This window comes from Doryrhamphus excisus, linkage group LG11 (assembly GCF_037039965.1).
Source record: "Doryrhamphus excisus strain RoL-2023G ecotype Guam linkage group LG11, RoL_Dexc_Guam_v1.1, whole genome shotgun sequence".
Classification (NCBI taxonomy): Eukaryota; Metazoa; Chordata; class Actinopteri; order Syngnathiformes; family Syngnathidae; genus Doryrhamphus; species Doryrhamphus excisus.
This window is the reverse complement of record NC_136367.1, coordinates 3,938,999-3,966,673: the sequence shown is the minus strand read 5'-3', so window position 1 is coordinate 3,966,673 and position 27,675 is coordinate 3,938,999. Positions and strand designations below refer to the sequence as shown.

At 41.1% G+C, this 27,675-nt stretch overlaps 1 protein-coding gene across 1 annotated transcript in view; it reads left to right on the top strand.

Moving 5' to 3' along the window:
* Nucleotides 1-27,675, top strand: part of nrxn3b (neurexin 3b) — a 294,220-nt gene that overhangs the window by 48,931 nt on the left and 217,614 nt on the right. Inside the window, exons 8-9 of the mRNA XM_078794519.1 lie at nucleotides 24,182-24,483; nucleotides 27,184-27,207. Of these exons, the coding sequence (XP_078650645.1) occupies nucleotides 24,182-24,483; nucleotides 27,184-27,207 (326 nt within the window). The remainder of the gene's footprint in view (nucleotides 1-24,181; nucleotides 24,484-27,183; nucleotides 27,208-27,675) is intronic.

The following is a 27,675-nucleotide window of genomic DNA, read 5'->3' as shown; positions in this document are numbered from 1 at the left end:
CCGCTGAGGAATGAACTTCATCCAGATGCTAAGGGACCTTCCAGTCCCTGTAGTCCGTAATCCCTCACCAATCTTAAAGCCCCTCCTAGGCTTCCTCCTTTTGTAGCCCCTTTTGATTATACGCTTCATTCCAAGAGTTTTCTCGGAAGAAATTTTCCCATGAACGCCTGTCTCCTCTCTTGAAAGACGTTGCGGAGAACAGAACAAATAATGAAAGCAGTCTATCCACAATGTTTACCGTCACGGCAGAAAAACTAGCATGGCTGTGTGAAGCGCGATGTGTTTTTATGGGAAGAAGATAGAAATTAGACAGCATTTCCGAATGCATCGAGTCTGTGAAGAACAAAGCCATTTATCTTCTCACATCTCCCTCATCTCTACCAGCAGCTAAACGCTGAGTGAGCTTGCATTTCCACTTGCCTTGCCTTGTCTCCCCTGCAGCAAAAATAGCTGAGCTCTTAGCTTCCGCGAAGGAGCTTCACTGTGAAACCCTTTGTTGATGGTGCTTCTCTCGCATAAAAGGACACTAAATAAATTCTCTCAAGAAAATAAGTGATGGAAAATAGTAGGGCATGACCAATTCGTCGGACAATTATGGCTTTTAGAAGCTAATCTGAAATTGGACAAGAGTTTTTTCGATTTTCGCCAATGTTAACACTTCAAAGAATAAGAAATAGATAGAGGCCGGTTGATTAATTGGCCGGTTATAGTAATTGATGAATAAATGCTATAGCTTACCTCTGTTCAATTGGCAACTGGTTGATTGGGCCTCAGTCTCAATCTGTCGTTGAAGGAAAATGAAAGTAAAATAAAAGTAAAATAAATGAAAGTTATACAAAACTGTGGTGAGACCAGCCATGTTGTTTGGTCTCTAGATAGTGCCACTGAGGGGAAAAACAGGAAGCAGAACTGGAAGTAGCAGAGATAAGGATGCTGAGGTCCTCATTGGGAGTGACCAGGATAGATAGGATCAGGAACTTTACATTACATGTCCAGGGGAGAGAAAGTAAATATATTGGTAGACGGATGCTGCCAGGTATGACGCGTAGAGGAAGAGGGTAGTTGGTGTGAGAGAAACAGATGCAGAAGACGGAGGTTGGATGGAGGAGATTGGTTTGCTGTGGCGACCCCTGAAGGGAAAAGCCCAAAGAGAAAGAAGAAGAAGAAGCTTCTTCTGTCATTGATTTTTTTTTCTCTCAAATTCTTATTTAAGAAAGATCGGAATGGCATTTTGTTGCATTTTACTTTTCTATACTGGGATTGCAGCTTTTGAATGATATATGCTATTTGAGAAGTTTGAGTTGAAAAGATTTTGGGCTGCCCCTTGTCACTGAGGGTTGATAATGGGTCCAGTAACCAAACCAGTTGAGAACCACTGATTCATGTGAAGCTTCACATGAATTGACTAAGAAAATAACATATGTACTGATTGTATTTTGGCAAGATGCTATTCCGAAGCATCTTTCAGTACTTCACCACCTGCTTTTTTCCAAGCTGACATCCATGAGCACTAACTAGCCTCAATCTGCTCTAATTCATCTGAACCATTATATATATATATATCTATAAAAAAAAAACATATTTGCCTCAAGGTTGTATAATTGTGACTCAGATCTGCTGAATGACTCACAGTTGCAAAAGCCAAAATGGCATTTTCACAGAAACTCTGACATATTAATTGAAGCACGCACTGAAGCGCTTCATGTGTCCTTTTTTTTCTGCTCTGGTGGAACTATCTGACGTTTCTGAGACCCCTTTCATGTGTTTAATTCTACTGACCTGATAGGAACTCGGCAACTGCGTGCCTTCTAAAAATGCAATGGTGTGCTCATTAATACAGTGAAGAAAATAAGTATTTGAACACCCTGCTATTTTGCTATTTCTCCCACTTAGAAATCATGGAGGGGTCTGAAATTTTCATCGTAGGTGCATGTCCACTGTGAGAGAGATAAACTAAAAAGAAAAATCCAGAAATCACAATGCATGATTTTTTAACAATTTATTTGTGTGATACAGCTGCAAATAAGTATTTGAACACCTGTGTATCATCTAGAATTCTGACCCTGAAAGACCTGTTAGTCTGCCCATTAGAAGTCCACCTGCACTCCATGTATCATCCTGAATCAGATGCACCTGTTTGAGGTCGTTAGCTGCATAAAGACACCTGTCCACCCCATACAATCAGTAAGACTTTAACTTGTAACATGGCGAAGACCAAAGAGCTGTCCAAAGACACCAGAGACAAAATTGTACACCTCCACAAGGCTGGAAAGGGCTACGGAGCAATTACCAAGCAGCTTGGTGAAAAAAGGTCCACTGTTGGAGCTATCATTAGAAAATGGAAGAAGCTAAACATGACGGTCAATCTCAATCGGAGTGGAGCCCCATGCAAGATATCACCTCGTGGGGTCTCAATGATTCTAAGAAAGGTGAGGAATCAGCCCAGAACTACACGACAGGACTTGGTCAATGACCTGAAAAGAGCTGGGACCACCGTTTCCAAGGTTACTGTAGGTAATACACTAAGACGTCATGATGTGAAATCATGCATGGCACGAAATGTTCCCCTGCTTAAACCAGCACATGTCAAGGCCCGTCTTAAGTTTGCATATGACCATTTGGATGATACAGAGGAGTCATGGGAGAAAGTTTTATGGTCAGATGAGACCAAAATAGAACTTTTTGCTCATAATTCCAATAAGCGTGTTTGGAGGAAGAAGAATGAAGAGTACAATCCGAAGAACACCATCCCTACTGTGAAGCATGGGGGTGGTAGCATCATGCTTTGGGGGTGTTTTTCTGCACATGGGACAGGACGAGTGCACTGCATTAAAGAGAGGATGACTGGGGCCGTGTATTGTGAGATTTTGGGGAACAACCTCCTTCCCTCTGTCAGAGCATTGAAGATGGGTCGTGGCTGGGTCTTCCAACACGACAACGACCCGAAGCACACAGCCAGGAAAACCAAGGAGTGGCTCCGTAAGAAGCATATCAAGGTTCTAGCATGGCCCAGCCAGTCTCCAGACCTGAACCCAATCGAAAATCTTTGGAGGGAGCTCAAACTCCGTGTTTCTCAGCGACAGCCCAGAAACCTGACTGATCTAGAGAAGATCTGTGTGGAGGAGTGGGCCAAGATCCCTCCTGCAGTGTGTGCAAACCTGGTGAAAAACTACAGGAAACGTTTGACCTCTGTAATAGCAAACAAAGGCTACTGTACCAAATATTAACATTCATTTTCTCAGGTGTTCAAATACTTATTTGCAGCTGTATCACACAAATAAATTGTTAAAAAATCAGGCATTGTGATTTCTGGATTTTTCTTTTTAGTTTATCTCTCTCACAGTGGACATGCACCTACGATGAAAATTTCAGACCCCTCCATGATTTCTAAGTGGGAGAAATAGCAAAATAGCAGGGTGTTCAAATACTTATTTTCTTCACTGTATCTTCCTATTTTATGTTTTGGGTCGGCTCCAGTGATCTCAACATGGTTTGCTTAATTGAAAAGGAAAGTCCAAACCCTTTTGGATGTTCTTATTCCCTTTGATTGTATCTAATGTAAAGTAAGTCTGTACAAATTAGTGTAGAGAACTGTGAAAGGAACTGCAATGAATGTTTCATGTAGCTGTTACATGTGCAGTATGGGTTTGGAAGGGATTGGTGACTCGAAGCATTCATTCATTTTCTAACGCTTTTCCTCACGAGGGTCGTGGGGGTTGCTGGAGTCTATCCCAGCTGTCTTTGGGCGAGAGGCGGGGTACACTCTGGACTGGTGGCCAGCCAATCACAGGGCACATATAGACAAACAACCATTCACACTCACATTCATACCTATGGACAATTTGAAGTCGCCAATTAACCTAGCATGTTTTTGGAATGTGGGAGGAAACCGGAGTACCCGGAGAAAACCCACGCATGCACAGGGAGAACATGGAAACTCCACACAGAGATGGCCGAGGGTGGAATTGAACCCTGGTCTCCTAGCTGTGAGGTCTGCGCGCTAACCACACAACCACCGTGCCGCCTGACTCGAAGCAATTTCATGAAAATATCCAGAAAAATCCACAATTCTTCCTCAGCGTCCGTGTTTTAGTTTATCTTTCAAGGGCAGCTTTTACGTTGGGCAGCCTGATGGCCCGAGTGTCTTCATAAATGTCCAGTGCACCAGGACTGCCTCCTCTTTGGCAGCCCATCAAAGAGAATATGAGACCTTGTCTGGGATGTTTACACACCGGTACACAGAAGACTCAATTTATACAGCATGCTATGGGGTAGAAATGTGTTTTGTGCAAAAGTTAAAATGCCTCAAAAGTGCCTCAAAAACCTGAGAGCTTGCCTCCAGGTATGCGTTTTTCATACATGGCACGTATTTTGACCCTTGAATACGCTTGTACGTGTTCAGCTCGCTGGTACAGTGGGAATGCTGACTGTTAAGGCTGTGATTGGTCAACTGATAGTATATTATTTTCTGTCTGTATACGACAGCCCGCTTCCCTAAATGCCTTCTCCTGCGGTTTCGGATGTAATGACTGTTGTCACGCATTGATTAGTTCCAGCTGCAATGACACTCCCCTTTCCGCTTTAATTACCGTAGTTCAATCACGACCGGAAGCTAAGAAGCTTCATAGAGTTAATGTCACATCACACGTTCAACCCTAAGAGCTATTAAAGCAGCGGCGTCCAAAGGCCAACGATATACTTACAGTAAGTTGGCACAAATAAAAGCGCATCTGCTTGTTTTTGACGTAACAGTTCCCCTTTGCACACTGCAAGACACGATCCCTACGGAATTGCTCATTTATTTTGAATTAACTGATACACTTTTCACCATTCCTATTTTTTTTTAATCAGAGCATCATTATGTCTGCTTTGGTACAAATGACACTGAGAAGCCCAACTTGGACAAGGAGTAGGATTAAATAAGATTTGCTTCTTTCTATTCCCTTTCAAACATGTTGGATAGTGCTAGTGTGAACGGAATTGTGTAATAAACAAACAGAAATCACACACACATGTTACAATTAATGTTAGAGAGGCAAAAGCTGCATTACATGACTGAATATGAAACTTGTTCTCACTGCTGGAATGGTTTCTGAGTAGGTAGTCGCTGTCCATGGTGCTGAAATACTTGCATTCATTGTCATTCATTTTCTACCGCTTGTCCTCCCGAGGATTGTGGGATTGTTGGAGCCTATCCCAGCTGTCTTCGGGCAAGAGGCGGGGTACACCCTGGACTGGTGGCCAGCCAATCACAGGGCACATATAGTCAAACAACCATTCACACTCACATTCATACCTATGGACAATTTGGAGTCTCCAATTAACCTAACGTGTTTTTGGAATGTGAGAAGAAACCGGATGCAAACTCTACACAGAGATGACCGAGGATGGAATTCAACTCGGGTGTCCTAGCTGTGAGGCCTGTGTGCCAACCACTCCCTACCGTGCAGCAAAATACTTGTAGTAAAATAAAATAGTCAAGAGTATAAGTCTGTTTAAATAGTAGCCTACTACAACGGTCATTCATCTCATCCTCGTCCGCCTCCTGGGAACTCAAAACCACGAAAGTCGTCCTCTTCACTGTCAGACTCGAACAACCCCACAATTCCCTCGCCACACAAACTGCCAGTTTCTCCCCCTTCTTTCCCTGTCACCCCCAATACTACACCCGCCCTGAGACAAATAAGTCCCTGAGCTCGTGCTGTCCTCCCCAGCATGTAGCAGTCCAGTCCCCTGAAACCTGCCAGTGACAGCGGACCTCCTGTCACCGCTCGACGAGGCCAAGATCCGCATCACATGCACCTTGCCATGCATTCTCCATGATGAGTACTGAAGTAGATGAGTATTGTACGACATGTTTAGGCTCTAAAATAGATTCCAATACTTTGGTAACTTAAATGTTTTAAAAAAAAAAAGGTTCTGTCACACTTCAGGGTTGTATGGAAATGAGAATAATACAACTTCCATAATAACGGAAATTGTTACAAGCTGCAGGCTTGAATTCCTCACTTGTGCTGAAATTTATCCATTTAAGTTCATTCAGGGTTCATTGTCTTGCTCAAGGACACTGAAACATGAATTGGAGTAGCTGGGGATTAAAGTCAGAACCCCATGCTTTGAGGGTGACCCACTCTTCCACCAGAGCTATCCGCTGTGAAAGCGAAGATGAAGGCCCAGCTTGGACTAAAAATGCGTTTGTAGTGAGCTCATGCTGGGAGGCAGCCTACATTTTTATGTATTTTTTTTCCATGAGTCGTTTATGTTGTGCTTTGCAGAGGAACTCAACTTCAGCAAGACGAGAAATGAGCCAATGTGATTTATTTTCGTACAATAACCGTGAAGCAGCTTTGACACTTTACATCCATCAATGGTGCTTAAGTTCCTGTTCAGGTTTAGTGTCTCTTACACCTCGTAGTTGTACTTTTACTGGAATAAACTTTTATGTATGAATGAATGGAGTAAATGGCGGCACAGCGGTCGTGTAGTCAGCGCGCAGACCTCACAGCTAGGAGACCAGGGTTCAATTCCACCCTCGGCCATCTCTGTGTGGAGTTTTTTGTGGCACCCTAAAGAAATGTATTGGTCAAGTCAGAGATACTCATTCATTCATTTTCTACTGCTTTTCTTAACAAGGGTCTCGGGGGTGCTGGAGCCTATCCCAGCTGTCTTTGGACGATAGGCGGGGTACACCCTGGACTGGTGGCCAGCCAATCACAGGGCACATATAGACAAACAACCATTCACACTCACATTTATACCTATGGATAATTTGGAGTCGCTAATTAACCTAGCATGTTTTTGGAATGTGGGAAGAAACCGGAATACCCGGAGAAAAACCCACACATGCACTGGGAGAACATGCTAACTCCACACAGAGATGCCCGAGGTTGTAAGTGAACTGGGGTGTCCTAGATGTGTGGCCCGCGTGCTAACCACTTGTACACCTTGCAGCACCATTTTAATTTATTGTGTAATTATTTAAATTCAGGCTTCGTCCCAACAAGAAATTGTCTGGGTGGAATTGAACACCGGCGTGCTAACTGCTCGACCACCGTGCAGCCAGTCAGAGACATTTCCTGTTAAATTTTTATTTTAAAGCCCGACAGATTTGAATTTACCTGCAAAATTTTTGTATTTAGCGCGGCGGTTGAGTGGTTAGCGTGCAAACCTCACAACTAGGAGACGCAAGTTCAATTCATTCCACCATCGGTCATCTCTATGTGGAGTTTGCGTGTTCTCCCCGTGCATGCGTGGGTTTTCTCCGGGTACTCTGGTTTCCTCCCACATTCCAAAAACATGCTAGGTTAATTAGCGACTCCAAATTGTTCATAGGTATGAATGTGAGTGTGAATGGTTGTTTGTCTATATGTTCCCTGTGATTGGCCCGAAGACAGCTGGGATAGGCTCCAGCACCCCCACGGGCCATCGTGAGGAAAAAGCAGTAGAAAATGAATGAATGAATGAATGAATGGGGTACGTAAATACATTTAATACAGGTCACAATAAATCCCATTGGTTTGCAGTTGTTCAGTACATACAAACTAAAGTTAACTCTTTAAAACACCTTTCTTTCCAAGTGGTAGTTTACTATCTAGAGTACGAGGGTCTTAAAATAACCTGGCTACACAGCAGTGTGGGTTGACTCATTTTTTTTTATGAGAGCGATGATGGTTTGACGTGGTGTAATCCTCTTTCACTGATCTCCCTTCGCCCATCTGTTCCATCTCCAGCCCTCCTTTTTCTCCCCTCTTCTCTCATCATGGCTGGAGCTCTACATCCAGATAACGCCTTTACATGCATGAAGGTGTGAATGCAGAATCTGGAAGCACAAAGTCGTATTCTTGTACAAGAATATGTAGCATTTATCGTGCAGGGCTTACGTCTGCTGCTGTTGTGTCGTGTTTTTTTTTTTAGAAAGTGATGAGAGGTCAACCGTGTAAAGCATTTCCTGTCTGCTAATGCCTCCTCTTCACACGGGAACATTTGAAAATAGACTCTTATCTTGGTGCTGGTTGTTTTTGCTGGAAAGATTTTCACTCGGATCTGCACAGGGATTGCATTGTTTTGTCTTCTTTGGATAATCCCGTCTACTTCTGAGAAGCAGCACAAAGCAGTCTTAGAATAACCAACACAGCAGGGATGCACGCTGGCTCTGACAAGCCAAGCATTGGTCCTGTGGCCAGATCTTGATGTTGAATGGAAATCAGAGGTGGAAATTACAGATGTTTATTTGTTTGGTCACTAATTTTAAAAAAGGCCCCTAGTGCCCCTAGTGCGGGTCACTACTCATCACTTCCTAATAAAAACAAAGAAAAAACAGAATGGCCAGGATTTTGTGGGAAAACCGGACCGTTTATCCTCACGAGGGTCGCAGGCATGCTGGAGCCTATCCTAGCCGTCTTTGGGTGGGGTACACCCTGGACTGGTGGCCAGCCAATCACAGGGCACATATAGACAAACAACCATTCACACTCACATTCATACCTATGGACAATTTGGAGTCGCCAATTAAACTAGCATGTTTTTGGAATGTGGGAGGAAACCGGAGGGGAGAACATGCAAACTCCACAAAGAGATGCCTGAGTGGGGAATCAAACACGGGTGTTCTAGCTTTGTGGCCTGCACGCTCACCACTTCACCACCATGCAGCTCACATTAAACATTCATTCATTCATTTTCTACCGCTTTTTCCTCACGAGGGTCGCGGGGGTGCTGGAGCCTATCCCAGCTGTCTTCGGGCGAGAGGCGGGGTACACCCTGGACTGGTGGCCAGCCAATCACAGGGCACATATAGACAAACAACCATTCACACTCACATTCATATCTATGGACAATTTGGATTCGCCAATTAGCCTAGCATGTTTTTGGAATGTGGGAACGTGGGAGAAAACCCACGCAAACTCTACACAGAGATGGCAGAGGGTGGAATTGAACCCTGGTCTCCTAGCTCTGTGCTAACCACTCGACCACCGTGCTGCCAAACCAAAAAATGGAACCTAGAATTTGATACACCATCCACCATGCTGATGAAAAATTACTTTGGATTTTGTATTAATTTTTCCATTGTAAACAAATTTCTTTGTCGAATTCAAGCTCTTCCGAGTTGATTGATACGTCTCATATGAATACGGATGTTAATTGGACGTGACATGACACGACATGACATGACACATATGCGCTGGCGCAGACCACTGATGGAATGTTTGCATCACAACGTTCACATTCTCACCTTTGATGTTTCCTCCGGCAATTTTCTTTTCCCGTGTCTCATCTCCGTCTTTACGCCTAATCTTTTTCCTTTCACCTAGCTTTTATCTTCCCTCTGCCTCTCTTCATCTCCCTTTCTCTTAGTCTCCCTTCTAATCATTTTCACTATGCATTCCCTTTCCTATCCTTGCTGTAGCAGTGGGTGTACTAAGCAGGGATTAGGCGTGATTGAAGTGCTGACGTGAGAGTTCTTCTGCCGAGGCCTCTTATCCTCTGCGGTCCCCCAGAGAGACCTCTCATTGCTGGGCTTCACCAGCAGTTTTGGGCCCGGCCTCTCCAAGGACTCCCCATGGAAATAGCCTCTCTTCACGCCTCTATGCCTTATCCCCAATAGCTTTTGAGCCTTTCCCGGATAGATGTGTGGCTCGGTCCTGATAGAGCTCTCTGCCGGCCCGGAATGCAGCACAGCTTTTTAATTTTTTATACTTTCTCCCTGGTACTTTATATCAAAGCCTGAGCCTCCTCTGACAGGTTCTTTTGCCTGTGCTCCTTCCCTTCCCCAGGTGACGCTTAACAAAAGGGTGTCACGGCCTATTCCAGCTTTGCTTCGTGATTTAGCATGGACCACATCAGTGAAGGCTAATGAGCTTAATTGGCCCACTTAGCTCTCCCTCTAAGGTGTTCCGGTGGAACAGCCCGGAGTTTTAAGGATGTTGCCGTTCACTGCCGTTGTCATGTTGTATGATCTCGCTTTTGGAGGTCAGAATGTTTTTTTTTTTCTTTCATGTACCGTATGCCTGCAGCGCTCCACAGTGGCAGGAGTGCATACAAATGAAAACGCGGGTACATGTCAAGCAGTCTTGTTTGAGTTAGTTGTGCCACTTGTGTCACTTTGCACGGTCTAAATCTTAATTACATTCGTCTCCAATCCACCGCTGATGGGGATTAACACATAAATGAGTGAGAACTGAAAAGCGCGATGGCATGCACGCAGCATATTGTGTGCTTTATTCAACCCCCCTTCACCTGACTTGTGCAAGTGAGTTAGTCTTTGAAGTCAAGCAGTCGACAAAGAAAAGAGGAAGAGAGAAAAACCCTATTATATGCAGAATGTAGCGCTGGCCTCGGGGGCTAAAAGTGGGAATATTCATGACACTGCTTGTTTCAAAGTTTGTTGATTTAGCCAGTATTTGATTATTCCTCTTTGCTTTCCTTTCCCTTTCCTTGTGTTCTTACACTACAAGTGTTTGCTCAATAAAACGCAATGGTTACCTTTTTTTTTTTTTTTTAATCCCCAAATAACACCAGCATCTGTTCTGCCGCCTTTGGAGGAAATTCACACCATTTTTCACAAATTTGTTATCACATTTCTTGCTGCACAGTGTACCTGATAATCAAGGTTCATTCCTCTCCTGGGTGACACTGGCTGCCTTTATAATGACGGCAAAGTTCTGTGTAAAACAAACCTAAAGGGAACACTTGAAATGAGCCGATGAAGATTTCGGAGGCACCCTAAAGATACATATTGGTCAAATCAAAGATATTCATTCATTCATTTTCTACCACTTATCCTTTAGTTCCCCAACACTCAGCCACTGGAGCTGTCCAGTGCTGATCTCAAGCCCAGATAAATAGCATCAGGAAAGCATGTGGTAATGTTCATTCATTCATTTATTTTCTACCACTTATCCTCACGAGGGTTGCGCGGGGTGCTGGAGCCTATCCCAGCTGTCTTTGAGCGAGAGGCAGGGTACACCCTGTACTGGTGGCCAGCCAATCACAGGGCACATATAGACAAACAACCATTCACACTCACATTCATACCTATGGACAATTTGGAGTCGCTAATTAACCTAGCATGTTTTTGGAATGTGGGACAAGTCATTGCTGTATTTAATTAGTCATTTAATTAGAAATTAGAACTAACCTTACTGTGCAGCCACTTTACACGTCTTGTTTTAAATTGTGTCATTTTTCAAATGCATTAGTGAAAAAGTCCTTGTATGCAACAATCCATTGGGAGTGTTAGGTGAGAATTAGGCTGGAACCACACTGTGTGACTTCTAAAAGTCCTTTCCTTTATCCCCCCCCCCCCCCCCCCCTTTTTTTTTTTTTTTTTTTTTGCTGTTGATTCTCTGGGAACCGATGGCTCCTCTTACACAGAAATCCAAACTGAAAGTTCTATTAAAGATCCCCATTCATACTCACAGAGGCTTACGAGCGTGCACACACCCACACACGGCTAACATACCCGTTTGCTTTTGAGGTCATCTTTAGTGACTCACCAGTTGATGTATTTGAGCATTTTGTGGGTTTTTTTTTTTTTTGTCTTTTGCTATTAAGTACAAAAACTGGAGTCAACCTCTGGAGTTTTACTTAATGGACTACTGCGATCTATCTCTCGGTGAGGTCATCCTCGGTGTGGTTTGTGAGAGTGTGTCTCTGTGGTGAGCATGTGGTTTTGCATGCATGCCTCCAGTGATAAGATAAAAGCACAGGCTTTTCAATCCGGGTGTCTTTATGCTGTCATTTCATCCATTATGGCCCCTTAGCTTGCTTGCGCACTTGACAAGTTCATGCAGCCACAGACATGTTTTTTTTTTTTTTAAAACAACTCTACTCAAATGTTGGGACAGTGTTGAGATGTGAACTTATAAAGAAAGCAGTTCAAATAGATTTGCTTTGTATTCTCTGGCAGGCTGTATAGTTCCATCGTTTAGGAATGCTCTACGGCGGTGGAATCTGGAGCGAGTCTTGTTTTACGTATCCATTCTGTGGTGTCATACAACGAACAGACGACTATTTGGAGCAAGGAGTAAACATATCTGTGTGTAAGCTTAACTTATGAAACTCAGATTTCCATCCGAGGAGAACGTTCCACGTGGAGCTTCTCCCGGGACGAAGAAATTCATGATATCAGAAAGAGTACAGGATACAAAGTATTTGACCTTCAAAGAAATAGTTTTACTGCCTGTGAATATTCTCATTCATCCAGGTCATTTTTTTCAGGGCATTGAATCTTAGAAGATGTTTCGCCTCACATCAGTTCATGCTCAATGACTAGATAGGACAGCTCTAGTCTAAGAAATTTGTGAAAGATCCAATGCATTTATCAGTTAGAATTCCATCCATACATAGCCATGGTCATAGACATGCCAGAAACCAAGGATGGTGCTGTCCTATCTAGTCACACAGGAGCTGTCCTATCTAGTACATGAGCATGAAATGATCAAGCCTGCTTGGATGACCAGCCAACAATGGGCGTATCACCTTTTGTGACACGCCCATCCTTGTAGCTGTCCTATCTTGTCACACAGGAGCTGTCCTATCTAGTCATTGAGCATGGAGTGATCAAGCCTGCTTGGATGACCAGCCAACAATGGGCGTATTACCTTTTGTTAGAATTCCATCCATATATTGCCATGGTCATGCCTGAAACCAAGGATGGAGCTGTCCTATCTAGTCACACAGGAGCTGTCCTATCTAGTCATTGAGCATGGAGTGATCAAGCCTGCTTGGATGACCAGCCAACAATGGGCGTATTACCTTTTGTTAGAATTCCATCCATATATTGCCATGGTCATGCCTGAAACCAAGGATGGAGCTGTCCTATCTAATCACACAGGAGCTGTCCTATCTAGTCATTGAGCATGGAGTGATCAAGCCTGCTTGGATGACCAGCCAACAATGGGCGTGTCACCTTTTGTTCGAATTCCATCCATATATAGCCATGGTCATGGACATGCCTGAAACCAAGGATGGAGCTGTCCTATCTAGTCACACAGGAGCTGTCCTATCTAGTCATTGAGCATGGAGTGATCAAGCCTGCTTGGATGACCAGCCAACAATGGGCGTATCACCTTTTGTTAGAATTGCCTCCATACATAGCCATGGTCATAGACATGCCTGAAACCAAGGATGGAGCTGTCCTATCTAGTCACAGAGCAGCTGTCCTATCTAGTCAATGAGCATGAACTGATCAAGCCTGTTTGAATGAGAGGCGAAACATCTTCTCAAACAACCTGAACACACTAATACAACAAGTACTTCAATGCCATGAGGTTCTACTCTTTTGTGGTGCAAAACGGTAGTCGTTAGGATGCAATGGAGTGGGACCGTTGCAAGTCAATCACAGTACAATTTGGTGACTCCAAATTGTATGAATGTGAGCGTGAATGCAGTCATTGATCATTATAGTTAATGAATTTCACCAATACTACCCCCATAGCATTTGTAAACAATCATGTTCAAGTGTTTTTATGAGATATTCCATATTGGACACTATAAATGATCTATAGTGCGTGAAAAGGGCTTCAATTTCCCCTCCTGATCGATTGGACATTCTAAACAGCCAGCCTAAGTTTATCTTCCGCACAATACAAACACGGCCATCCAGTTACCAGTTGGCCTCTGGCATTTGTTCCTCTCTTGTATTCCGAAAAGATCCCATGAGAGAGTGCCCTCACAAAGGGGATGCTGAACCGAGCCAAATAAAAAGTGTTTTCACTTGATTAGCGCAAAATAGGAGATATGGAGTAGGAATGTGCAACACAGTGGAAGGGTCATAGAACCACTTTGGCTAGCTTACACATCCGTCCTTGGGTTCCGAGACGATCTATATTGGTGAAAAATAAAATCACAGGTCCTGGATTATCCATCTTCTTTTTGTTGAATTGTGATGCAGCCATTGTATCTTCTCATTTATTGTTTGTTATAGTCTCACTCCCCCGCACGCGGTCGCCCCTTCAGTGTGGTGATTTATCCCTTCATCTCCAGGGTGTCATTGAAGAGGCCCGTTTGGCTCTCCAGACTAATAACCGTTGCAGAGATGGAGAGGGGATAATGTTATTGACTTCCAAGCAAGATGCAAAGTGTGTGAGTGAGTGTGCGGGAGAGATGGGAAGTGGAATTTTGCATGATTTCACGCACCTGATAAGTTTACTTTCTCATTAGCCACGTTTACATGAAGAGTTTTTCTCTTTTTGAATGACTTTTCCGAAAACTTGGTATACATGGAAAGGAATATTCCAATCGCGTGGCTATAATCAACCAGAATAGTCAATGGGGCATATGCAGTAAAACGTAAACACCAACATCACATGATACCGACTTTCTCAAGTTTTTTTTCAATTATTGGAATAACTCCGTGTTGCCAGTTTTTCGTTCGTCCAGTTTTGAAATTTAGTATCAATTATGTCATTGTATGTTCATATCACCTCGTACTTCGATACCTGACAAAAAAAAAGAAAAAAAAAATTAACTATATTAGGAAAGCAGGAAGTGAACAAATGTAACAATTACTGATTGTAAAAGTACCAGATGGAGGGGTAGGATTTAATAAGCTTTGCTTCTTTTAATTCCTTTTTGGACATGTGGAACTGTGAACTGATTATGTGATGCATTCAATTGTAATCTGATGCATGTTCAAAAGAAATTAAACCATTACCATTACCATTACCAATTAACATAGCATATTTTTGGAATGTGGGAGGAAACCGGAGCAAATAAACCGAATGCAATTGGAAAATTTGGGTCCATGTATATGTGGATAGTGTTTAAGGTCTTAATAGCTCTACACTAATACTGCCGTAGAAGTGTTTGAGTTAATAAATTCTGGACACGATATGGTGAAATAGATGAAATACTTCCATCAAGAGATGGTCCACAGATGGCATTGTCGGCTACAAACTGGTGTTTCCCAACAGCGATCGCAATAATGGACAGATGTCTGCCTATAAATAGCAAGTCACTGCTACCCTTAGTGGCGGTGACTGTATTTAGTGTGAAAAAGCTCCATGCAGTGATGCTTGAATGGGATTTCCAAGCCAGCGTTCTGTGAGCTGATATAAGAATATACAGAGTGTTTTAGTTCATGTGGTTCCTTCCTTGTTTGCTTGCAATCAACGGCAGTCAAAGGTTAAAAAGGAGGATGGTACGTAGAAAAGGATGAGAATAATCCATCGTTTCTCTTATCTCTGGAAGGAGCGCATCCATTCAAAGGCCTAGATACGGCGCAGGCACACACACTGTTACGTGAACAGGGCGAGAGATGCATATTGTTTTGGCTACAGGCTACAACTGGTTCTAGCTGGATTTAAAGCCACAGCGACGACCACGGTTAATGTTTTCCTTGAGTCATCTGCTGTGTTACTTGTGGTCCTTGTTTAATTTTTATTTTAAGCACATGTTAAGTGTCTTGTTGTGCTCCGTGATGCGATTTTCATACTGAAATATATCAGCAAATTACTTCTAAAATAACCCTTCATGTCATTGGCTGCTGAGGCTGGGTCATAGTTCAATGCTGATGCGGGTGTTCGGTCGTTAACCCCCTTTTGGCACCTCGCTCTTCCGCACCATCTCGATTATATTACCGTTAAGGGCTCTTTCACGATGAGTCATGTTTATTTCATTGTCCTTTTTTTTTATGGCTTTGCTATTCCCCTTTTAACCCGTCACCCGCACAGCAAGCTGCTAAATGTTCTGGCTGCACACGGGAGAGTAAGTTATAGAGGTAATAAATATTACATGGCTTCAGCTTTGACTGGGAATGTGTGCTAATCTGTGTCAAGGGCCGAAGAGAATCCAGGAACCCCCCCCCCCTACCCCCCCGCCGTCCCTCGTCCCATTCGTGAGCTCCAACATGATCTCACGCCAATAAGATTTTAGAGATGGCACGGAAAGTTAACGGAGACCTGTTATACTCATTTTAGATGCTTTTTATTCAATTGTGGGCTCCTATAGAGCAGCTACACTTACACAGTAAGCTTTCTAGATCTTCCAGACTAGGGGTCAGCAACCCACGGCTTCAGTCTCTTTGCTGTGGCTCCCTTCGCAATGCTCAAGTATGTTTTTTTAACACCCGAATGAAGAAAATATGCATTTTTGTAATGAGTTTTTAAAAAAATCAGACTTTCTGTGAGATTCTGAATGAATCCTGGCTGAGTTCTGACTTGTGATTGGATGAGCTCATGGTGTTTGGCTGCCTGCTATTGGTTGGGATGTTACTGATCTTTACCCCCCACCCCTCAAAAAGGAGCATTGGAGTTTTTAATGGACAACAAGGACAGATGACTTTGTCTTCTCTGCTTCTCTGGCTTACATTTATGCTTCACATGTGACGAGAAACAACAATTTGTTGGATTCTGCTGTTAAAACTGGTAAAATTAAAACAGATTAGAACTTTCGAAGGTTTATAAGATTCATTCATTTTCTACCGCTTATCCTCATGACGGTTGCGGGGGTTGCTGGAGCCTATCCCAGCTGTCTTCGGGCGAGAGGCGGGGTACACCCTGGACTGGTGGCCAGCCAATCACAGGGCACATATAGACAAACAACCTGTTTATAAGATATTGTCTATTATATATTTTCCTTTAGTAAGCGTGGGGGTAGAAAATGGCTCTTTTGATAGTAAAGGTTGCCGACCCCTGTTCCAGACTGCAACTCTTCCACCCTGAATTTAGTTACTGCCGTTGACATGCTATTTTTAGAAACCTAATTATTGCACATCTAATATCTCACTAAAGAAACAATACAAGCAGTTGATGTTTGCTAAATACAAGGATGAAGAGTCTTGAACCAGTCATGATGTGCTATATATATCACTATATTGACACTTACTATGGTACCCATTATGTCATTGGATGCTCATATCACCTCGTACTTTGGTACGTGACAAAAAAAACAAAACTTAAACAATATTAGGAAAGCAGGAAGTGAACAAATGTAACAGTTACTGATTGTAAAAGTACCAGATGGAGGGGTAGGATTTAATAAGCTTTGCTTCTTCCTACTCCTTTTGGACATGTGGAACTGTGAAGTGATTATATGATGCATTCAATTGTAATCTGATGCATGTTCAAATGAAATAAAACCATTACTATTTACAGAGATCTGATTGGATAAAAAGTGTTTTTATATTGTGCATATAAGGGGTGTTACAAGCAGATTTATGATGCTATCATCTGTGCAGAGTTGTAGCTACGCACTACATAAATAGTCCCATTATAATGTGTCCATAAGTGGTACCACCAACTATTTACGACAATCCAAATGTATTCATGGCAGGCTGCCACAAATCACCAATAAATGCACACTGATCCTCCACCACCATGAGACATGTATATACGTATATTTCCACGGTCACATTCATTTATTTTGTGCGTAACATGAACGTTGGCCGTGCTTTCATAAAAAAAAACGTCGCCTGGGCTTTGAAACAGCATGTGTCTTTGAGTAATGAAAACCGTGGCGTGCCGCTTCCCGTTTCCCGCTCCGTGCCCCTATCCAAAGGCAGCATGTGAGCTGACACAGAAGGATGGGGTGAGGTGGAGGCACAGCCAGGCTTCTGACAGGAGAGATAATAGCCAATAAGGGGCTGCCACTCTAGATGACTGACGGGCTCCCGGGATAGCCCCACCTGCCCGTTTCTTGCCAAACACTATACATGTACGTATCATGGCACGGTACATATATTATACATACGTGTTCACATTATTAGCACAAATAGCTGGCTCTTTCTGTGCTGCTGAAAGTGCAGAAAAGCCTGTTTTGATATTCAGCATATAGCGCCAGCTAGCGCTTCCCATGCTTATCAAGATGGTGAAATGCTGAATGGTGGAGAATACGAAACCATCACACTTCCATCACATTCAATTTAGGCTCAGGATGGCAGCTGTCATGGTCCTCTGAAGCAATACTTGGTATCCAGGAGCCCTGCTGTCAAAGATGGTTTTATTGCTGACAGATATGTATGACAACCTGTGTTTTGATCCATTTGCAGCCATTTTAACTCCTTGACAACTCCTTGAGTTCTCCAGTATACGCATCCCATTGCTCTGCTCTCGGCCGCCACTCTTAAAACTAGATCTTTTCCATCATTCATGTCCCGTCCATTCTTCTGGAAATTCAACCGATAATCTTCACTAAGTTGTTTAAATTTAACCGCATGCGCCCGTTCTTCAGACAACCGCCATTGTCCACACCATCCCCCCGTACTGTCACAGCGAACACCATCACTCACTGCCGTGTGACACCACCACCATCAGCAGCAAATAAGGAGCCTTTGCAACGCACGTACACACAAGCACACAACCGTGTGTGTGTGTGTGTGAACACGTGACATTCAACCCGGCAGCCCTTGAGCCATAGAGTTAGAGCCGTGGACTCTGCAAGCACATAAATGAATAAAATAGAAAAGAATAGCCTCTATTTACATTGCCTCCAAAACCTTGTTGTTCTCAACATGACCTTGATAAATTCATTAACTACACAATGAAGTCGCAGGATCGAGTCTACGTAGGAGCGGCGTATAATAATAACAACAACACGCGGAACTTTTACATTTGAATTTGCAGTTGCAATTATTGATGATGGCGCACTCCAACCTGTGGACCCTATCCATTAATCATAATGACTGTAATCATATTCCTTCAGTGTAATTACCAAAGTGGATGTACCGGGTTAGGCAAAATGATTTGACACATTTGTCGGTTAAATAAAAGTCAAATAAAGTAAAGAAACAAAAAAGTTTCATTTTTGAAATGTACATATAATGCTATTCCTTCAGTGTAATTAACAAAGTGGATGTACCGGGTTAGGCAAAATGATCTGACACATTTGTTGGTTAAATAAAAGTCAAATAAAGTAAAGAAACAAAAATATTTTAGAAATGATCCCATACCATCTCCAAACACCATCTTGTTATGGTTATTCATTCATTCGTTTTCTATCGCTTATCCTCATGAGGGTCGCGGGGGTGCTGGAGCCTATCCCAGCTGTCTTCGGGCGAGAGGCAGCGTACACTCTAGGAATAGTAGTCGTACCGGAGTAGTCGCGGTGACTGAGTTGTAGCATAATTCAGCCTTTAGTTCCCCAACACTCAGCCACTGGAGCTGTCCAGTGCTGATCTAAAGCCCAGATAAATAGCATCAGGAAAAGCATGTGGTAATGTTCATTCATTCATTCATTTTCTACCGCTTATCCTCACGAGGGTCGCGGGGGTGCTGGAGCCTATCCCAGCTGTCTTCAGGCTAGAGGCGGGGTACACCCTGGACTGGTAGCCAGCCAGCCAATCACAGGGCACATATAAACAAACAACCATTCACACTCACATTCATACCTATGGACAATTTGGAGTCGCCAATTAACCTAGCATGTTTTTGGAATGTGGGAGGAAACCGGAGTACCCGGAGAAAACCCACACATGCACGGGGAGAACACGCAAACTCCACACAGAGAGGGTGGAATTGAACTCGGGTCTCCTAGCTGTGAGGCCTCCCCGAAACCAAAATCAGTGTGTGTATAATAATAATAGATCCTATTGGACTGATTAAATTTTTAAAACGTAATCAAACAAAATGGCATTATATGTACTTTTCAAAAATAAAAACACTCTTGTGTTTCTTTACTTTATTTTACTTTTATTTAACCAACAAATGTGTCAGATCATTTTGCCTGACCCTGTACAATATTCAGCTTGATTCTGTCTACTATAAAGAGCATATGATTCAGCGTTTCTACTTTCAATGGCCTCAATAAATAATGTGAATTGCCGTTTTAATAAATCAAATACATATTCTTGGTTTGACAAGTGACTGGGCAATCACACTGGGTCAGGTCTAATTTACCTGGGACTTGGACTTGGGGGCAAGTTGTCCTCTGTACCGCATTCTCATTTTGCTTATTCTGGTTTCAGTGCCGCAGTTCGTAATCCAATACTGCTTTATTCAAACTTTCATTTTGGTTGTTCATATTTTTATTTATTTCCTATATTTCCTTGTTCTAAGATTCTCTAGGGAGGGTTTTGAAAGTCCCTCAATTGCTGGTTCTTTTCTCTTTCTACTCTGATTAGTAATTGTCCAATACTTGCTCCCCCCTGCAGTACTTCAGCTTCCGTTTCTAGCTTTCTCTTGTCGACTCTAGCTTCCTTCACGTCACCTTTTATTTATTTCCACGTGCTTCGTTCTGTGTCTGTCTGACTCTTCCTTCCGTTTGCGGTGCAGGCGTCAGAGGCCATCTCAAGCGGGTCATTTTGTCAGGTTATGTCAACACCGTGATAAGAGAGCAAAGTGAAAGGGGTGACAGTTCCCCTCGACCTCTAAGATATGTTATGTGGCATTTTGAAATTATATTAGTACATAGCTTTTGCATATAAAAACATCATTACATTAAATTCAATGTATTGTTGCCTCAAAGACTCACCGTGTTTGCACAATTCAATGTTACCAATCTTCCTTCATCCTAAGCCTGTCTTGACAGTCTTCTTGAGAAGAGAGACATCACCCATGATGCTCCAAATTCATTTGACATGCCGTGGCTTGTCATCAAGCTCGGAGCTGCCGAAGATGCACGGTTAGCATAGCTCCTCCGTCGGAAAACACCATTTTCATATTCAGGAACAACATGCTAACACTGGAATTGTGGAAAGATGATGGAGTTCTACATTGACTCCATTGAGGGGGGATTGGGGGGGGGGTCAACGTCACTGCCAGTGAGCCCGGGCTGCATAGCTATGTTGAGCTGAAGAGAATGGGAGATGGTAATGAAAGAGCTAATTGCTTCCACTGGATTTTGAAATCGAACCCAAGCCCCCAAGCGATGCGCTTTTCTGCTCACAAATGGAATATTGATAACCGTGGCGAAAATAAGGGAAAAATGACCCCAGCTTCAAGATCAATATAAAGCCACAGATTTGCGCAGCACGTGTCTCAACAGGGCGATATTATAAATAATTTCCACTGTTTTGTTTTTTTTTGTTTGTTTATAGATCCGTATACACTTACCACCGGTTTAATATTGCTGAGGTACACAAATATTTCATTATATCCATTTTCATTGTATTATTCATAGCAAAAATATTATATTAACGACAGCTTTGAAACTGTAGCATGGTGATTCTTATTGGTTTGGAAAGGTTATATTATGGATTGTGAATTATAAACTATTATGAACAAAAAAACAGCGTGCATCCACCAAGTAAATAAATCAACTATAAAATATGCTAAGAAGTTAAGAAGACAAAAACTGCAGTGGATAGCATATTAATTTGTTTGTTATTGCTATTTTTGCTGTATTTTCTTTCCCAAACATTTCAACTCTTTTTGGATAATCTTCAGAAGTATTCTTCTCGTAGTATTACGACTTTGTTCTTGTAATATTTTGATTTTTTTTCCCCATAGTATTTTGACAACATTTAAAAAAAATATGAAAAAAATCCATTTAGTTTTTATCATATTTTTGGCTTTAATATTTCAATATTCTGGGTTTGTTTTATTTTTTTTAAATACTTTATTCTAGTCAAATTTTAGCTGTTTTTCCCCATATTTAGACTTGCATTTTTGACATGCAAATTTCTTTTTTGCAACCTAATTCTCAAAAATGACAGCTTTATTTGTCATTCTGTTTGTTTTTCAGATTTCTTTAATATTTCAAATTTATACTACTAAAATTATGTTCTTTTTCCTCATAATATTACATTAGTATTCTTGTAAAACGCCAATTTATTAGTTACATTACAACTTTCTTTATTTTATTTCTAGTTTCATGCTTTTTTTCATGTTTCATTATCTTATTCATGAATAGATAGTGATGGGTGGAAAGAGGGGCCGTTTTTATTGTGGTGAATATTATAATATAAAATTCTCCAGCTAGATGACGGACATTTGCACAGATAAATTGTGTATTTTTATTCTCAGATGCCATTGTGTTGTGTATCCTTCTCCCTGTTATAATAATTGCTACTATTTATTCCCCTGGCAGGGAAGATATTTTTCATAGGGCCTTTGTTGTTTCTCATAATATTTCCACTCCTCCATGCCAAAGGGATGATTTGGAATGACCGAAATCAACATCCTCTCATCCCACAGCCTTAGTCAACTTTCATTTTTTACTCTCTCTCCTTTTCCATTCTTGGTGTCATGTTTTCTCACTCTCGGTATCTCTCAGCCAGCTTTACAACAATGCTCTCCCATGTTTACATATCGCCTTTTCCAAACCAACAAACTGAAGCTTTTTAGCTTGCTGACTCTCCCCTTCTCATCTGTCCTTCTGTTGCTTCTATGTGAGTGTACATAAGGAGGAAAGGAAATGGTGCGACTCATGGTAATAGTCTTGTTTGTAGGTAATGATGAATGTTGTCTATTCTCTATCAATCGCTAAAATATGCCTATGAGATCGGTCTATGAGATGTCTACTCTAATTAATCTTAATACGTTACAATGAGTGAGTTTATGCAATTCGGTACGTCAAATTTTTGGCTTTTTGAGCCACGCCACTCTTATTGAGCTCCAGGGGCGTCACTAGGTTCTTAGGACAGGGGGGCAGGGTTTAGCCCCCTGGAGATGCACAGAATATGAATGAATGTAGTAGACATTCAAAAAAATCCAAAAATTAAATAACAAACAAGAACACTTTTGAACGGATTTAGTTGAGGCCACCATTAAATTTATACAAGTACAAAACCGCTGCTCAAGCTCTGCAACCATTCTCTCCAATGGAAAGTGATCAATTATATAATAATCATTATTATATTATTAATTAGCCCATAATTTTTATTTCTATCATCATTATTATTTTTCTGATTATTACTACTACTACTACGACTAGTAGTAGTACTAGGCTAGTATTAGCCTGCTTATTGGCTTGCTTATTAGTCTGCTTTTGCCCTGTTATATGAAATTTATCAGATATTTTTTTTGTAAAAAAAAAAAAAATCAACAAATTTTTTTTAAAATCAATAAAAAATGTAAAATTATTTAGGGGGCTTAAGAACATTTTATTTTTAAAATAGGCCTAATGACGCCACTGTTGAGCGCAGTTATCCACAATAAAACACTTTTTTTGGTAACACCAATTGACATGTCTTTGCTTTCTGGGGTAGCAAAACATAACATTAAGCCTCCTTTTGTGTTGTTGTTGATGCAAAAGTAAGACCCTGCTGTGGTTAGCGTTCTGGTCTTTGGAGCGGATCCCTCAGGTTCGAATCTTGGCTGGCTGTAATCAGGAAAAAGCTGAAAGAAACAAGTAATTAATACAAAAGTAAAGCATTTTAGAGGAAAACAAATACATGGCTGTCAAATACATATCCGTTGTCCTCACATTACTTTCTGTGGTATTGTGGGGGGGGGATGTAATACACAAATGTTGTTAAACTGTCAAATTATGCCCGTTTTGGATTCATGTCGACTATTAGTTGAGGATGGTTTTCCATCGGAAGGCATCTCCGTATATGAAATCGAAAGTGATGCAAACGGGATTTTTATGATCCAAAATGAACGACAGAATAATGAAAAGTGTAATTATGGTGAACAGTTGCTGTTTGCTTGATGTGACCTTTTCTACATTGCAAAGCAGTTCTCTTTAATGAGGCCGGGGTCATGATTTATTCATTTATTAACATGGAAGGGAAGCTTGTTGTGTTTACTTTGCAGTAAGGCTGAGCGTGGCTGTTTGGATTTATTTGTCATGTTATTAAGGTGCATTTTTAATTAAAAAAAAATAAAAAATTCAAAAAAACAATACAAGCAGTTGATGTTTGCTAAATACAAGGATGAAGAGTCTTGAACCAGTCATGATGTGCTATATATATCACTATATTGACACTTACTATGGTACCCATTATGGCATTGGATGCTCATATCACCTCGTATTTTGGTACAAGGTGCATTATTAAAAAAAAATAATAATAATAATTAAAAAAAACCTTAAACTGTATTACGGAAAGCAGGAAGTGAACAAATGTAACAGTTATTGATTGTAGGATTTAATAAGCTTTGCTTCTTCCTACTCCTTTTGGACATGTGGAACTGTGAACTGATTATGTGATGCATTCAATTGTAATCTGATGCACGTTCAAATGAAATAAAACCATTCTATTACCATAATTCAACATTTTAGCACCGCAGCTGTGGAATATATAGATGTATGAGTATTTGATTCCAAAAATAACATTTTCGCTTCTGCGTCTTGTCGTTTTCAGCGAGGGAGGAGAACGTGGCCACCTTCCGAGGTTCCGAGTACTTCTGTTACGACCTGTCGCAGAACCCCATCCAGAGCAGCAGCGATGAGATCACGCTGTCCTTCAAAACGTGGCAACGCAACGGTCTCCTCCTCCACACGGGGAAATCAGCCGACTATGTCAACCTGGCGCTAAAAGATGGAGCCGTTTCCCTCGTCATCAATCTGGGTTCCGGGGCCTTTGAGGCCATCGTGGAGCCCGTCAATGGGAAATTCAATGACAACGCCTGGCACGATATCAAAGTCACACGCAACCTGAGACAGGTAATCGGGGGCGGGGGGGGAGCGGTGGTGGTGGTGGTGGTGGTGGTGATGATGGATGGAGTATGGAGACGGGTCGAATTTTTTTAGTGTGGGAGGGGTTTGGGGGCTTTTTCGATGAGCTGTGTGAAGTGACGGAGCTGGTTTGAAAAATGTCACCATGTTCTTATCAGTTGTCATTGACAGATGCCATCACATTTTGGTTGTCGTTATAACATGACCTTCTTTTAAGTCATTGTTTGATTTGTCTTCTTGCGGAAAATGTATCAAGCAAAGCCGCTTGCCAAGTAGAAAGATAGTACAACTAAGAGTTCTTACTTTCTGTTTAAAGCTGTTTCCTTCAAACACTCTGATTCCGTACAACATAGACTGACTCCAAAGCCAGATGAAACGTGCTTTTCCGATCCCATTAATGTAGTATTTATAGCAGGGCTGATCCTGATGCTTTGCCATCACACTACTGCATGAGTACGCATAAGTAGATTTTATTATGGGATAAATGCAATTTTGAGTTTGTTTGCTTTAGAATGGAGCTTGAGTGCACAGTGGAACCTTAATATTGGAGTATAAAACCTTCTCATAAGAGCTCATTTATTCCAGCGTCAAAGGTTGAAAGGCGTGTTTTGCTTTTTCTTTGGTTTGGTTGCATCTTTGTGTTTTGTTTGACGTGCTCCGGTTAGTTACATTTTACAGTATTTAGATTTTTTGTCCCCCCAAAAAACACATGTTTCGTGGGCACTTAAGCCCAAGACGATAATAAATTAATCCATTAGTCACACAAAAAATGAAAATGAACTCGCTAATTTTGCCGGCTTCAGTATATCGCCATTGCTCATCGAAAGGTTGTCAATGTAAATATAAGATAAGATAAAAAATGCATTTATTTGTCCCTCAGTGGGGAAATTTGCATCACACAGCAGCAAATATGACAGAAGCAGTTAAATAGTAAAAAATAAACAATATACATTATTTTCTGGACGATAAGTCGCTCCGGAGTATATGTCGCACAAGGCCAAAAATGCATAATTAGAAAAAAACATACATAAGTCACACTGGAGTATAAGTCGCATTTTTTGCGGGTAATTTATTTTATAAACTACTTGACCAAAAAATTACGTCGTCTTAGAAGGCAAGTTCTAACAATAATAAAAGAATAGAGATATGCTAACACAATGGTTATTCAGCTACACAAAAAAATATAAACATAAACAGAAAAGGTGTCCAATGTTTATGTAACATAAACAGTCGCTCTGGAGTATAAGTCGCATAAGGCCAAAAATGCATAATTAGGTAGAAAAAAAAACCTCCATAAGTCACACTGAAGTATAAGTCGCATTTTTTGCGGGTAATTTATTTTATAAACTACTTGACCAAAAAAATTATGTCGTCTTCGAAGGTAAGTTCTAACAATAATAAAAGAATAGAGATATGCTAACACAATGGTTATTCAGCTACACAAAAAAATATCAACATAAACAGAAAAGGTGTCCAATGTTTATGGAACATAAACAGTCGCTCTGGAGTATAAGTCACAGGAACAGCCAACCTATGAAAAAAAATGTGACTTATAGTCTGGAAAATACGGTAAACAACCTAAAAGTATTAACAAATTAACTATTTTACACAGGATTATATACAAATACAAATATACAAATATATACAAATACAGTTTACAAGATAATATTATTAATATTATTAAATAAAATACATGAGAGTATAAATCGCATTTTTTGCGGGTAATTTATTTTATAAACTACTTGACCAAAAAATTACGTCGTCTTAGAAGGCAAGTTCTAACAATAATAAAATCATAGAGAACAGGCTGAATAGGTGTAAGATATGCTAACACAATGGTTATTCAGCTACACAAAAAAAAAAAACATAAACAGAAAAGGTGTCCAGTGTTTATGTAACATGAACACTTTTTTCATTTGTAAGTCGCTCTGGAGTATAAGTCGCAGGAACAGCCAACCTATGAAAAAAAGTGCACTTATAGTCCGGAAAATATGTTAAACAACCTAAAAGTATTAACAAATTAACTATTTTACCCAGGATGACATACAAATACAGTATACAAGATAATCATTTTTATTATTAAATGAAATATATGAGAACTTGCTAGTGAATTAAATACAAAATATGAGGCATTACGAATATTCCACTTAGAACTTAATATATTGAATAGTGATTGGAGTCTGGAATAAATATACTGAATATAAAAAAGGTGAGATAGCGAATCCGTACAAGTAGCAGTAACTTCACTTTTGCACTAAGGATTAATATTTAGGTTAGTATTTACTGTATGCAGTTAAAATACCCACAATGTACACGCTCTCTTCTGCCCTTGCTTTTCACTATCATTTTCTCTCCACGTTGAAAGCCACGATTATATTCAGGGTGAAACAAACACTACGTGTTCTGTCTGGATTTGTGCCGTCCTACGCAGATTTCTACCTTCAAGGCCTGTATTTTTACAGTTACCGCTGTTGAGAACTCGGACAAAGAACGCGGAGTAGTGTTTGTTCACCCCACTAACTCATCCATTCTACAAGTCATGTTTTACTAACCGATATCTAACCAACTAATGTACTAACATCCTAATTTTTTTCATCATTGCTTTGATTTGTTTTCTGTCCATCCTTATTAACAACCTTTTTTGTTCACTATTTTTTTGATTTCCTTTCTTCCCCTTTTTCTGGAAAGCAATCAGGCATTGGACACGCTATGGTAAACAAACTACATTGTCTGGTAGATATCATTCTTATTGTCTTTTTTTTGGGTTTGCCGTGTGTTCCCTCCCCCTCTCTTCTTTTATTCGTTCTTTTTGAGTTCCATCCTAGACACTCTTATCAAAAAATGAGGAGATGGGTTTGTATTACCAGGCAATTCTTTCTTCACTTCTCAATTTCCTCCCTGACCTGCCAACAACCTTGTTCTTTACCCCACAAGTCCCCATCCTGTTATTTTTTTTTCCACTTGAGCTTTTTTATTTTTATTTTTATTTCCCCCCCCCACATTACTGCAGATTTGTAATAAATACTAAATTTATCTCTATGCCTTTTGCCAGGGCAACTTACTTTTTTTTTCTTTGATTTGCTCACACAAAAAAAAAGTCCCCATTTTTTGTGAGGACTGTCGTCCAGAACTGACAGAAGCTTTCCACAATCCCAGCAAAGATGGTGACCTCAACACCGA